Source organism: Sebastes umbrosus, chromosome 10 (assembly GCF_015220745.1).
Source record: "Sebastes umbrosus isolate fSebUmb1 chromosome 10, fSebUmb1.pri, whole genome shotgun sequence".
Classification (NCBI taxonomy): Eukaryota; Metazoa; Chordata; class Actinopteri; order Perciformes; family Sebastidae; genus Sebastes; species Sebastes umbrosus.
The window spans coordinates 32,380,053-32,392,449 of record NC_051278.1 but is presented as its reverse complement, the minus strand read 5'-3'; the positions used below and the strand labels follow the sequence as shown (position 1 = coordinate 32,392,449).

Here is a 12,397-nt window from a genome sequence, read left to right as displayed (position 1 = left end):
TGGGAGGGACACTAGAAAACAAACTGCTGCTCTCACTGTTATTCACGTCTCTGATGGCCTGTCCGTCATCCCAGAAGAGCTTTTTACCCGCAGTTAGACACTCAGGAGCAACTGACTGTTCCCTATCAATAAGTGCACTCTATTAAATGCTACAACATGTATGATGTACATAATGAATACTTTGTTATCACTGTCTTTATGCTAATAAATATCCTATTTACACCACGTCAGATATCTGCCTCATGTATTCTAAAAGCAAAGCTGAGAAAAAATGTCGTACCTGAATCAAGTTAAATTCTTTTATTTGCAAATGACACAGTGATTTGGTACAGAAACAAAACAGACTGCATCATGTCCCCAAAATGTCAGAGGCATGAGGTCAGAGATGGACTTTCCCTCGATGACACTTGTGGTTAAATAGAATTTCTTCCAGTTTGAGGACAAACTGGTAAAACCCAGAAACAGTCTCTGGTTGTCTTCGTTAAAATGTCTCAGGTCAGTCCAGCATCACTTGTCCCAGCTCTCCTTTCCTGAAGGTTCTTATGAAATCGTAAGCTGCTGCTGAGTAGTTTGGGACGGTGATGGTGACGTTCCCTGAGGGAGATGAGGAACAAATATTTTCATTATGGGACTCCCTTTTAAAAGGCCCAGACACACCAACCCGACATCAAAGAACTAGCGGCGACGAAGGCCACCAGTGGAGTCACCTCACGTCGCCTTTGTCTCGGCCAAAAAGTTGCACTCAAACACACCGCAAAGACGACAGCTGACGGCCAGTTAGCTCGTACGTTCTGCGCCTGTGTGAGAGGATATAACTCTCCACACCAGCAGGTAGCGGTAGTCTGTATTCATCATTCAAAAAGGGGAAACCGGAGGACCGAGTACCACGGATATACATGCTGTTATTACGATACGTCAAATAAAGAGGCCTTGGCCGACCACTTTCACACCACTCTCACTCCCCGCTTAGCTTCTTTCCAGATGTTCATGTTTTGTTGTGAAAATATTCGTGTGTTGGAACGATCAGATGAGATGAAGATGAAACATGAGAAGAACCTTCTGTGTTTTTCCTCTTGACTTGACTCGTTGGCTTGCTTTCTTCTCGTCCTTTTCTCTTCTCTCGCACTGATTCGTTTAAACTGAGCAGCCAATCAGAGTGATTTCTCTCACCGACTAGAGCCGCCGCCGATTCAACATGCTGAATCGACCGAAAAAACGCAGACATGGGCAGATTAGAGCCGACAGTGCGGCACACACCGAAGAAACTAGGCCGACGGACACTCACCGACGGCCGACCGTCGTCTTGGTGTGTCAGGGCCTTAAGACGTTGATATGATGGCGATCACACCTTCAAACTGTTGACGCAAGAAAGCAAATAAGCGTATTTCCCAAAATGTCGTACTATTCCTTTAAAGGAGCAATATGTGGTACTGAAAACTAGCGTTTTGAAATGGGTAACAGCAGTCCAAATTCAAAACATTGGAGCCGTCGCCGTCCCCTCCTCAGGTGTGACTGATTGCATTTAGTGTGTGTTTGCATAACGACGTTAGCCTCTGGCCAGCAGCAGTAGTCAGAATCACTTCATTGGCTGTGCGTCTCAAATACTCGCTGTCTTGATAACCAGCTGCACACCGACCACAGAGAGATGTGCTGAGGCTTTTCAGGTCGGGCAGAATCTAACGTTACGTTATCTCTGTTGATCTAGTTCGTCAGTTTGCTTCCATGGCTGCAGAAGGCTGTGTTTGCGTGCCAATTTGTTTCATATGTGGTAATGGGTGTTGAAATGGGCAGAGGACGGGATCACACCGGCCAAAACAAAAACAGATGTTCTGGACTGGAATGGAAAATTTCAAAGGAGAACATACTGGCTGTAGCATTGTTGTCGGAGAAGCCAGTATTTCAATTCAGCATGTTTCCTTAAAGGGACTGTTTGTAACTTACACGTATAAATCATTGCAGGTCGGTGTCCCATGTGCGCTCGCGTGTGGCTACGCTGTTCAGACTCAGACTCCAATGCAAACTACACGGAAGCACCAAAACCTCTTGGTTGTATCTTGTGAAGCCCGTCTGTTAAACAGTGTTGGCCGCGGTCGGAGGACGCGGGGGAGACCGTAGCTTTGGTCTCCAGGACCGGAGTCTCTGCTCCTCTGCCTGCCTTCACTCACACACCGCGCTTGTTCTCGCTCTCTCGCTCCACCTCTACATGTGCATGCGTGCACAACATTACTGCCAAGCAGCTGAAATATAGAGTGATATTCTGGTTTTAGCTGACGTGTGTCGCCTCACTGTTTTGAGCGATGCTCGTTCATGTCTATGTAGAGTGAGCAAGCGTGAGCCCAACGTTGACTTTCGTTGACTTAACGGCCACAGGTGTTGCTGTTAACAAGACATTTCTGATTCTTACAAACAGCCCCTTTAATCGATTGACAGCCCTATATATAAGATACTGGTCCTTTAACTAAATTAAACTGAGAGATAGCTCATCAATAATACTGTACGTAGCAGGAGTATCTGTACGATTAGCACTTTCTTACCCACTCCCGTAAAGGCTTTGACCCGTTGCGTCTTTCCAAGTTTTACAGCGATGCGTTTGAGGACATGCTGGATGTCATCGCTCGGCTCTTGGAGGTCGTATTTCTCCACATAACTGCACATAAACACAAACACACATACAGTAAACAATCACAGTAATGTGAAGCAAAAGGAACACACTGATCATATGGAAGTTCAGCCAATCATACCTGAACTTCCCTAGCCTGTTCAGAGAATAGAGTAAGTAGTCAGCGATAATGTCTTCACCCACTAAATGGTCCAGAATAGTTCCTGGAGAAGGAAGGGAAAAAAAGATCTAAATATTTGTTGAGTAACAGTTCCACTGAATACAGTACACTGTTCAAATGCCGTTCTGCTCACCACATAAAGCCAGCTTCATGCCTGTTTCAACGCTCTCAATCTTAGGAGGCAAGACTCCTGGTGTGTCCAACAGGTGCATTATGGGTCGCTCACAAACCTGAGGACAAAGACAGTTACAAATACTGCACAGATGCGCACACACAATGAACACACACGCTCATACACAGAGACAAACATGTCCTCTACACCCACCTGAATTTTCGTGAGGACCGCTCTAGTTATACCCGGCTCCCCGCCTACTCGAGATGCACGACCTGGAAAATTGACGTATAATTATAATCAAATATTTATTACTGAGGAGGTGATCATACTGACTCAATGTCCCAACAACTACTTTATTGTACAAACCTTTTTTTAAGTTTGTTCTTCTTAATGAGTTAATAAGAGATGACTTCCCCACGTTGGGCACTCCGATCACCATCAGGCAATAATTTGTATTCTGAAAAATCGACATGAAGGTTAGAGCGTGGCCGATGTATCGGCCTCCAATACCTTAAAAACCATAATAGTGAGAAAAATATAGTAAACATAAAAGTGGAAATAAATGGTTCTATGTGTATTCAGCTCCACTGAGGCAACAGAAAAGAAGCTTTAGAGTGACAATAAAATAGCATATTGATAAGAAAAGTTCATGGATCTGTGAGGGTATGACTTGTTATTAGGGATGTCCATAATTAACCATTTAACCATTAACCGGCATTAAGCATTTTAACTGATTAACGCTATCGGTTAAAACAAATGTTAATAATGAACTCAAAAGCTGAGCGGCTCAGAGGAGCAGCTCCTCTCTTTAAGGAGAAAAGCTGGTCCACCTTAACAGCCCGCCTTAAGAGGCGGAGCCGGAGTTGCAGGATACAGGAAGTCGGCTCCGGTCTCTGGCTCTCTTGAGCGGAGTGGGGGAGTTGTAGTTTAGTAGCATTTATTCACCAACAAATAAACTGTCCACACACTGCTACACCTACGATCACAGCTAGAACAACACCAACAACCTCACACTCACCACCAACACACACACACGGTCTGTTGGAAACTCACTAAAGTTACTCAGACTATGTGTGTGCGGTGGCGAGCACGAAGCCTCCGGCAATGCTAGAGCTGCTAACGTAGCACAAATACACACACTGTTTGTTTGACACTCACTAAAGTTCCGCCGGGCAGACACACAGCTGACAACCTGCTAAACTAAACTAAATGTGCGGTGGAGACTTTTACTGGGAAAGTGGCTGCATGTCCGCGACACTACACGCAGCAGATGTTTTTTCAAAATGAGCATCCCTACTTGTTATGTATATTAATGTTTTATACGTCATATATAAGTAACAATAAATGATGTTTGAGGTTGTGAGGACACAGTTTCTACAGCTGTAAAATGCCTACTGCGCTATCATTTAGCTTACTTCTCTCAACGTTGAAATGAACTAAAGTATATTATTAAACTGCGTGGAGTAAGCATACCTCATCTCTGTTAAAGCGTGGTTTGCTCTCAATAATTTCCACCACCATTGGCACCAACTACAACAAAAAAAAAAGACAGGAATAATTGGCACATTTTTGCTCATAATTTTGATTTCATATCAGCTGAGGACACACTTCTCCAAACAGTCAACTGTTTAGTATCTGGTGAAGATGGCCTTTACCTTTTTGATGTTGTCGTCTCTCTGTTTTAAGCTGTCTGTGAAGAGAACATTCCTCACACCGTTTCTTTCTAGCTTCTTCAGGATTCTCTGCGGGGCAAACGTAAAGACATCGTTAAGTGTTTGTAATTTTAAAATACTGATGAGACTGATGGGACTCGGAGAAAATAGCAGCATGACTTGTGACCTGCTTGTTGGACAGATCAGCGAGGTCCATCTTGTTGAGAATTAGCAGGTGGGGTCGGACATCTAGAGTCTCCTGAAACACAGGGTTTCTTCCAGAGAAGGGGATGTCCTTAATGTTAAAGAAAAATGTAACAGTTTTCATTTTACCTATGCAGTAAAATGAGGTCAAATACTCAGTTTTTTAGCTTTAATTCAATGATCTCTGAGTCCCTCCTTCTAATCTACAAGTGCTTTCTGTATAGTTGTACCAAGGTCAGGATTTAATCACAAAGGTGAATGTTTCTCTGCTGAGCTTTTAGGATAATGTTAATGTGAAGATTATGGCACCTAGAACAGTTTTAAAAAGCCCACTTTTAGAATTGTGCTTTAACCCTGTGAGACCCGCGGGCGATCCTGACTGACTTTCCTGTCTTTCAGAGGCTGTAGCAGCTTCAGTTTCAGAGCTACAGTGAAGTTAGGCTAAATTTTGGCGAGGAAAAACTGGCATGGCCATTTTCAAAGGGTTCCCTTGACCTCTGACCTTAAAATATGTGAATGTAAATGGGTTCTATGGGTACCCACAAGTCTCCCCTTTACAGACATGCCCACTTTATGATAATTACATGCAGTTTTTTGACTGCAGTATAAATGTGTTATGTTCACATATTTTAAAAATGGTGTATTTGAATATTTCTGCATACTGGGGTCCCTAAACAGTCTTGGAATCGCATAAATTGGGTATCACTGTAAAGCTGAGACTCTTGTGGATTCAATGAGCCCAACTGTATTCATGTGTGATGATGTTAGTCCCCATAGGAGACATTTCATTGTAGTGAGACCATTTTTTTAAACTTGACCTCACTGTATAAAATGACCTGTAGTGACCTCTAGGATAATCACAGCCTCATGAAACTTTACAGCCACAAACTAGAGACCTAGAGCATTCAGAGGATGGATGGATCAAACTAGAGACCTAGAGCATTCAGAGGATGGATGGATCAGACTAGAGACCTAGAGCATTCAGAGGATGGATGGCTTTCCTAGCTAGATTGACAATAAGGGGGTTTCTGAGCAGTTTACAGAACAGAAGTTGCTCGCCATCCAATCGCTGAAACATGCAATTCTTGCAGAAATTTCAAAACGTCAAAAGTTTTGATACCAAATCACAGCATGGCTTTTTCTATGGTGTTCCTCAAGGTCTTGGTGTCTTTATGTGGTATTTTGGAGGGATTATTGATCACTTTTATCAATTTGAAAAGTTAAATTTAGCACCAAATCTGTGTAACAAATGGTATCACCCCAAAAATTGCTGCAACAACTTATGAGAAATAATAGAGCATGGGAATGGCCATCATAATACTTCTATAATCATTTTCTAAGCCCTTATACACTTTCACAATTTATTTTGATTAATTTTCGAATTAATTCATTAATTCATGTTTATTTCTGATTTATGACTAGATCAATATGACACTCAGTGCTGAGCTGCATCTCAAATTAATCTTCAGGTTCTCAGCTTTCAGATGATGTACACCACTTCTATGTGACATCTACTGTTGACCTGCTATCTCCCCCTAAGGACCCCCTGGACCCCCCTAAAAAAGACAAAAACGGGTCTGTTGTGAGTCTCAGAGGGTTAAAGTGATTTCATTTACACATGTGATTAAAAATAAGATGTCCCTTTGCACTGCTCCATTCTGAGGTTAATGCAGTAAAGCAGAAAGGATATTCTGGCATCATGGATCTCTACGATGCAGTCCACACTCTTCAGGCTGGCTCTCATCTGCTTCAGTCCTGCAAACGGTCAGGTCAAACTATTATTACAGCTGATAACTTCTAGATGACCTACAGTGCTGCTGGCTTTACACAAGGGACACACGGTTATATTGTACATGTGTGATAGCAGAGCTGTCACCTTTCGCCATGTGTCCGGGGAACCAGTGAGCTACCTCCCGTCCACCGAAGTCGAACCCGCTCCTGAACCCTCCGACATGACGGAGCGCGTGGTACAGCTTCATCTAAATATCACTCCGCCTGACGACAGACTTATGTTAACCAACTAGCTACAAACATGGATGTTGAGCTACAAACAGCATCTCCCAGCAGTGGACCCAGTGCACATTTAGACGATGTGCTACACTGTTTACATACCGACTCGATTCTGATTCTGACGTCAAATAACTTAGTTCCGGACTTCTTCTTCTTCTGTTGTGTGCAGAAAGCAGTTTCTACACTGCTGGGCGCGTGAACTGCCCTCCGTGGGATGAAATACGAACTACTTTAATACATCTCAAACCTGGACCTTTCAGGAATCTATGGAGGACAGAACCTGCTAAATAAATTAATAAATCAATTAATAAATAAATCATTTTGAATTTGATTTATATAGCACATTTTGAAATACAGCAAAATCTCAAGGCGCTTCACATAAAAGGGACTGTTTGTAACTTTTTACACGTATAAATCTACCGGGTCGGGATCCCATGCGCGCTCGCATATGTGCGCTCGCTTTTGGTTACACTGTTCAGACCGCTCCTAGGATCAGCATTGATTCATGGAGAGACCTTCATCTGGTCAGCTAACATTACTGCCAAGCAGCTGAAATATAGAGTGATATTGTGCTTTTAGCTGACGTGTGTCGCCTCACTGTTTTGAGCGATGCTCGTTCATGTCTATGTAGAGCGAGCACGCGCGAACCCGACGCTGACTTTCGTTGACTTAACGGCCACAGGTGTCGCTGTTAACAAGCAATTCTGAAAGTTAAAAATAGTCCCTTTAAGATCAATCATAATACACCTTAAAACAATTTACACAAGAAACATGCAATTAAAACCGTTGAAACAGGATAAATAAAATTATAGACAAAATAATTCAAGATCCAAGTGACAGGTAAATCAAATTACCATCGTTGTCTGTGTTTGGGTCTGCGTTTGGGCCCTCCCTGCCTGTTCTGCTCTCCAACACGTGACACACACACACAGAAAAATAAAGGCCTTTATTTTATTATTATTATTATTATTATTATTTTATTTTTTTATTTTTTTATTTTTTTAAGTCTAGAGGGGAAATTGAGATGTCTATCCTGCTCATTTTTAGACACATGAATACCAAGGTACTTTGTTTTACTGAAACTTATATCGATTCATCTGAGTTGTGTAAATATAAGATTTCATATTTTGATAAGCTTGAGACCTGACGCATGAGAAAATGGGTCACTCACCTGCTCTGCCTGCTTAATTTGAGACTTATTTCTAAGAAATGATGGCAAATCTCTATTTCTCTTTTTAAAGACTTTATTTAAATCTGTGAACAACACAATAAACAATTAAACCAATTTTACATAGGTAAAATAATAAATATAAAGGAAATGAAGCGAGAAATAAAGTCAAACAAATATAAAATTAAATAAAACAAAATAACATAAAACATGCCAGGGGTTAACATAAATAGATAAATAAATAAATTAATAAATGATAGTAACTTCGGCAAAAACATTTAAATGGGAGCACAATCTCACCGTTTTACTAGCCTTTTTGTTTTTTTGCTGAAGTTATTGTCTTAATATATAGTTCCATTTCTTTCTTGAAAACATTAAAGTGAGGTTTAACTCTAGCAAAATTACATTTATGAATGTAAAATGTAGAGACAATGATAATGAAATTGATTAGAAAATACGAAGTTCATAGTCACAGATAATATTTTCCAAGATAAACCTACAAATACCTTGCCAGAATTTACGGGTATGTATACATTTCCAGAATAAACGCAATCCTCTAAAAATGGCCATCTTGCTGTCGATGACGTCACAAAACGAGTTTATTATGAAACTCTTGAAACCGGAAAAGTTTTTTTGTCGTAACCGATCGCTCCAAGGCTTATTGAAAGAGGTAAAGACCGGTCTGGAAGTGTAGGATAAGACACATGCGCAGTGTACCTGGAGCTGCGGTCGTGTGTTGCTATTGGCTCACAGAGGAGACCAGATTTTACTGTCAATGTGCCGCTGTACCCCGATGACGTGACGCGGTGATGACGCAGGACCTCTCCTCTTCTCTCCTCCTTGTTGTGCTGGAGGAAGGACAGTAACCCGGGTTAGTAGTAGTAGTTCTTGCAGGGTTACGAGAACGTGAACGGAGGCGGGAGATTGGAGGCAGGCGGTTGGCAACACTGGGCTGTGACTGGACAGGAGATGGCAGAGGGAAGTGACGGATCAGGAAGCGAGTTAGGCGAGATGGAATTAGGTGGCGGGAGTTATGGAGAATGGGATATTGCTCGGAAAAAGAAACGTAAAAAGAATCCAAATAATAAATCGGATGATAGTGATTCTGTTGACAGAGAAGCTGTAACAGAGAGGAGGAGAGATGATTATAAGGTAATCATTAAACTTGCGCAAGAAGGGGCTTCTTTTGGAGAGTGGAATCCAATACAACTTACCAGATCAATATGTAAGGAAATCGGAGAGATAAAGAGTGCTAAAGTATTGAGAAATGGATCACTGTTGATTATGTGCAAGGATGGAGGACAACAAGGGAGAGCAATCAGGATGAACAAAATAAATTGCAGGGAAGGACAATGTTCCCTAGCTGGTGACAAAAAACTAGTCAAGGGAGTCATCTCAGGGATCCCAGTAAATGTACCAGATGACGATGTTAAAGCAAACATAACTAATGCAAAAGTAAGTGAAGTCAAACGCATGAAATCAAACAGAAATGGGATTAAAAGTGACAGTCTCTCAGTCCTGATCACTTTTGAGGAGGAAAAACGTCCCGAAAAAATCTTCATTGGATATATGTGTTATGATGTCAGGCTGTATATTCCCCCACCACTCAGATGTTTTAAGTGTCAAAGATTTGGACATGTGGCGGCTGTGTGTAAAGGAAACCAAAGGTGTGGAAGATGTGGTGGAGAACATGAGTATGGCAAATGTGCCCAGGGAGCAAAGCTGAAATGCTGCAATTGCGGCGGAGAACATAGTTCAGCGTACGGTGGATGTGAGGTCAGCAAAAGAGCGGCAGAGGTGCAGCGAGTCAAGGTGTATCAGGGAATCAGCTATGCAGAGGCAGCAAAGAAGGTTTCAGGAGGCATAAAGGTGACAAAGCAAAATAACACTGTGAATGAAGATGTTGGAAAATGTGCAGGATGCGATAAGTTGAAGGAGGAAACTGCTAGTCAGAAAAAGTGACTTTGTGCTCTTTATGGCAGAAATAATCAACTGTTCGGCACAGTCAAAAAGTCGCAATGAAAGGATTAAAATAATTGTCAGATCAGCTGAGAAGTACCTTGAAGTAAATGGGTTACAATGGGAAACAGAGATATTTTAAATGAAGATACACAATACTCTCAAACATTGGCTGGATCCTCTTAATGGTGCTAGTTCTGCTACAATGGAATGTGAGAAGCTTAATAGCAAATGGACAGGAGTTTAAGAAGTACATTGATAATTTACAAAATAAACCTAATGTAATATGTATACAAGAGACATGGTTGAAACCACAGTGGGATTTTGTTGTAAAGGGATATTCTGTAGTTAGAAGAGATAGGGAATCTGGTAATGGTGGAGGAGTTGCATCATTCATACAGAATGAAATGAGTTACAAGATAATGCATGTAAACACTGAGCATGAATCAATTGTGGTTAAGGTGTGGACTGACAGAGGTGATATAGATATAATTAACTTTTATAATCCATGCGGGAAATTAAGTCAAGGTATATTGGAGGATGTAGGGGGATCATTGCAAAACAATGTAATATGGTGTGGGGATTTTAATTCACATAATTCATTGTGGGGGAGCAATAGCACAGATGCAAATGGTGTAGTTGTAGAAGAATTTATAGATGATCACTGTTTGGTGTGTATTAATAATGGGGAGGGAACACGGTATAAGATAAGGGAAAGAAAATTCCTAGATGGAAGTTGGAAAATGCTAACTGGGATGCTTACCAAAAGATAAGTGCAACGAGATGTGAGGGAATTAAAGAAGATTATCAAATGGATGTAAACATATTTAATGGTGAACTAGTTCATGAAATAATTCAGTCTGGAAACAATCCCAAAGAGTACAGGAACTAAACGTATTAAGAATTTATCTTGGTGGAATAGCGACTGTAGCAAAGCCATAAAAAACAGAAATAAAGCATTTAGGGAACTCAAAAAACTTCATTCACAGGATGCTTTGATCCAGTATAAAAGGGCACAGGCAATAGTAAGGAAAACAATAAGAACCCAAAAACGCACATTTTGGAGGCAATATTGTAGCAGTATAGGGAGAGAAGTACAGCTTTCAGATGTCTGGGGCATGATCAGGAGAATGGGTGGGATCAGAAGGAGTTATAAATTACCAGTGATGAATAATGGGGATAAAATGGCTGTCAGCAACCTAGAAAAGGCTGAACTTCTGGCGCAAACATTCAGGAAAGTTCACAGCTCAGACAACCTAACAGATGAGGCCAGGCGCTGTAGAAATAGAGTTTTATTGGAGAAATCAAAAATATTAGAGAAAAACGAGACATCAGAAGATCCAATAGACCTGCCTTTTAGTATGTTTGAATTGAGAAGAGCAATAACTAGTGCACGTCAGACCACACCTGGTAAAGATGGCGTATGCTATAAAATGTTAGAGAACATGGCAGATAACACTCTGGTCACTGTGTTAAGACTGGGTAACAGAGTTTGGAAAACTGGACAACTTCCTTCAGTGTGGAAACAAGCCGTAATAGTGCCTATTCTAAAACCAGGGAAAGACCCCTCAGATCCATATAGTTACAGACCTATTGCTCTAACCTCTCATTTATGTAAAATTATGGAACGAATGGTTACAGAGAGATTAATCTATTTCCTGGAAAGTAAAGCTCTTTTATCTCCACATCAAAGTGGGTTCTGTAGGGGTCGCAATACTATGGACTCTGTCTTATGCTTAGAGTCAGACATCAGGAAAGCACAGACCAACAAAGAAGTAGTATTAGCTGTCTTCTTTGATGTGGAAAAAGCATATGATATGCTCTGAAAAGAAGGGTTACTCATTAAATTGAATTCATTGGGAATTGGTGGTAGAGCATATAATTGGGTGAAGGACTTTTTATTTGACAGGAAAATACAGGTAAGAGTAGATGCAGAATATTCAAATGTATATACAGTGGATAATGGAACTCCACAAGGTAGTGTATGTAGTCCGTTATTATTCAATATAATGATCAGTGATATATTTTCTCAGGTTGAGCAAAATATAGGAAAGTCTATGTACGCGTATGACGGAGCTCTTTGGATAAGAGGCTGCAATGTATCATTTGTTAATAAGAAAATGCAAGCTGCAATAGCTGAGGTGGAGAAATGGGCAAATAAATGGGGATTCAAGTTATCAGTAGCAAAAACACAAGTTATTTGTTTCTTAAAACGGCGTAAAATCGCACCCATTTCCCTAAAACTGTATGATCAACCTCTGGAGCAAGTCAAAGCTGTAGATTTCTGGGGATTTGGTTTGATGAAAAGCTCACATGGAACATTCATTTAGATAAAATCAGGAGCAAATGTAAAAAAGTCATCAATATACTGTGTTGTTTGACAGGACAGGAGTGGGGAGCAAGTAGAGCATCTTTACAACATATATACTGGGCTCTCATGAGATCTGTCCTTGACTATGGGTGTGTAGCTTACATGTCAGCAGCAGAATCAAACCTTAATAAATTAGAT

The 12,397-nt window shown here is 41.0% G+C and overlaps 1 protein-coding gene and 1 long non-coding RNA gene across 2 annotated transcripts; both read right to left on the bottom strand.

Moving 5' to 3' along the window:
* Positions 1 to 285: 285 nt before the first annotated feature.
* On the bottom strand, positions 286 to 6,975 carry mtg1 (mitochondrial ribosome-associated GTPase 1). Its single transcript, XM_037783247.1, has 12 exons — positions 6,864 to 6,975; positions 6,628 to 6,746; positions 6,442 to 6,506; positions 4,735 to 4,839; positions 4,551 to 4,637; positions 4,369 to 4,425; positions 3,262 to 3,352; positions 3,106 to 3,167; positions 2,914 to 3,010; positions 2,742 to 2,823; positions 2,535 to 2,647; positions 286 to 594 (listed from the first exon to the last, which is right to left on the bottom strand). The coding sequence occupies exons 2-12, from the start codon at positions 6,728 to 6,730 to the stop codon at positions 497 to 499; spliced, it is 960 nt and encodes a 319-aa protein (XP_037639175.1). The 5' UTR covers positions 6,731 to 6,746; positions 6,864 to 6,975; the 3' UTR covers positions 286 to 496.
* Positions 6,976 to 11,758: 4,783 nt separating this feature from the next.
* Positions 11,759 to 12,272, bottom strand: LOC119495998. The gene is made up of 2 exons (XR_005208608.1): positions 12,209 to 12,272; positions 11,759 to 11,966 (listed from the first exon to the last, which is right to left on the bottom strand). It is a non-coding gene; the product is annotated as an uncharacterized LOC119495998 (long non-coding RNA).
* Positions 12,273 to 12,397: the final 125 nt, after the last annotated feature.

Coding starts and splice junctions, on each gene's coding strand:
- mtg1 (XM_037783247.1), bottom strand. CDS start 6,730: ATGAAGCTGTACCACGCGCTCCGTCATGTCGGAGGGTTCAGGAGCGGG. Junction 4,426..4,550: donor GAGACGACAACATCAAAAAG/GTAAAGGCCATC, acceptor TTTTTGTTGTAG/TTGGTGCCAATGGTGGTGGA. Junction 3,353..4,368: donor CACGCTTTAACAGAGATGAG/GTATGCTTACTC, acceptor TCGATTTTTCAG/AATACAAATTATTGCCTGAT.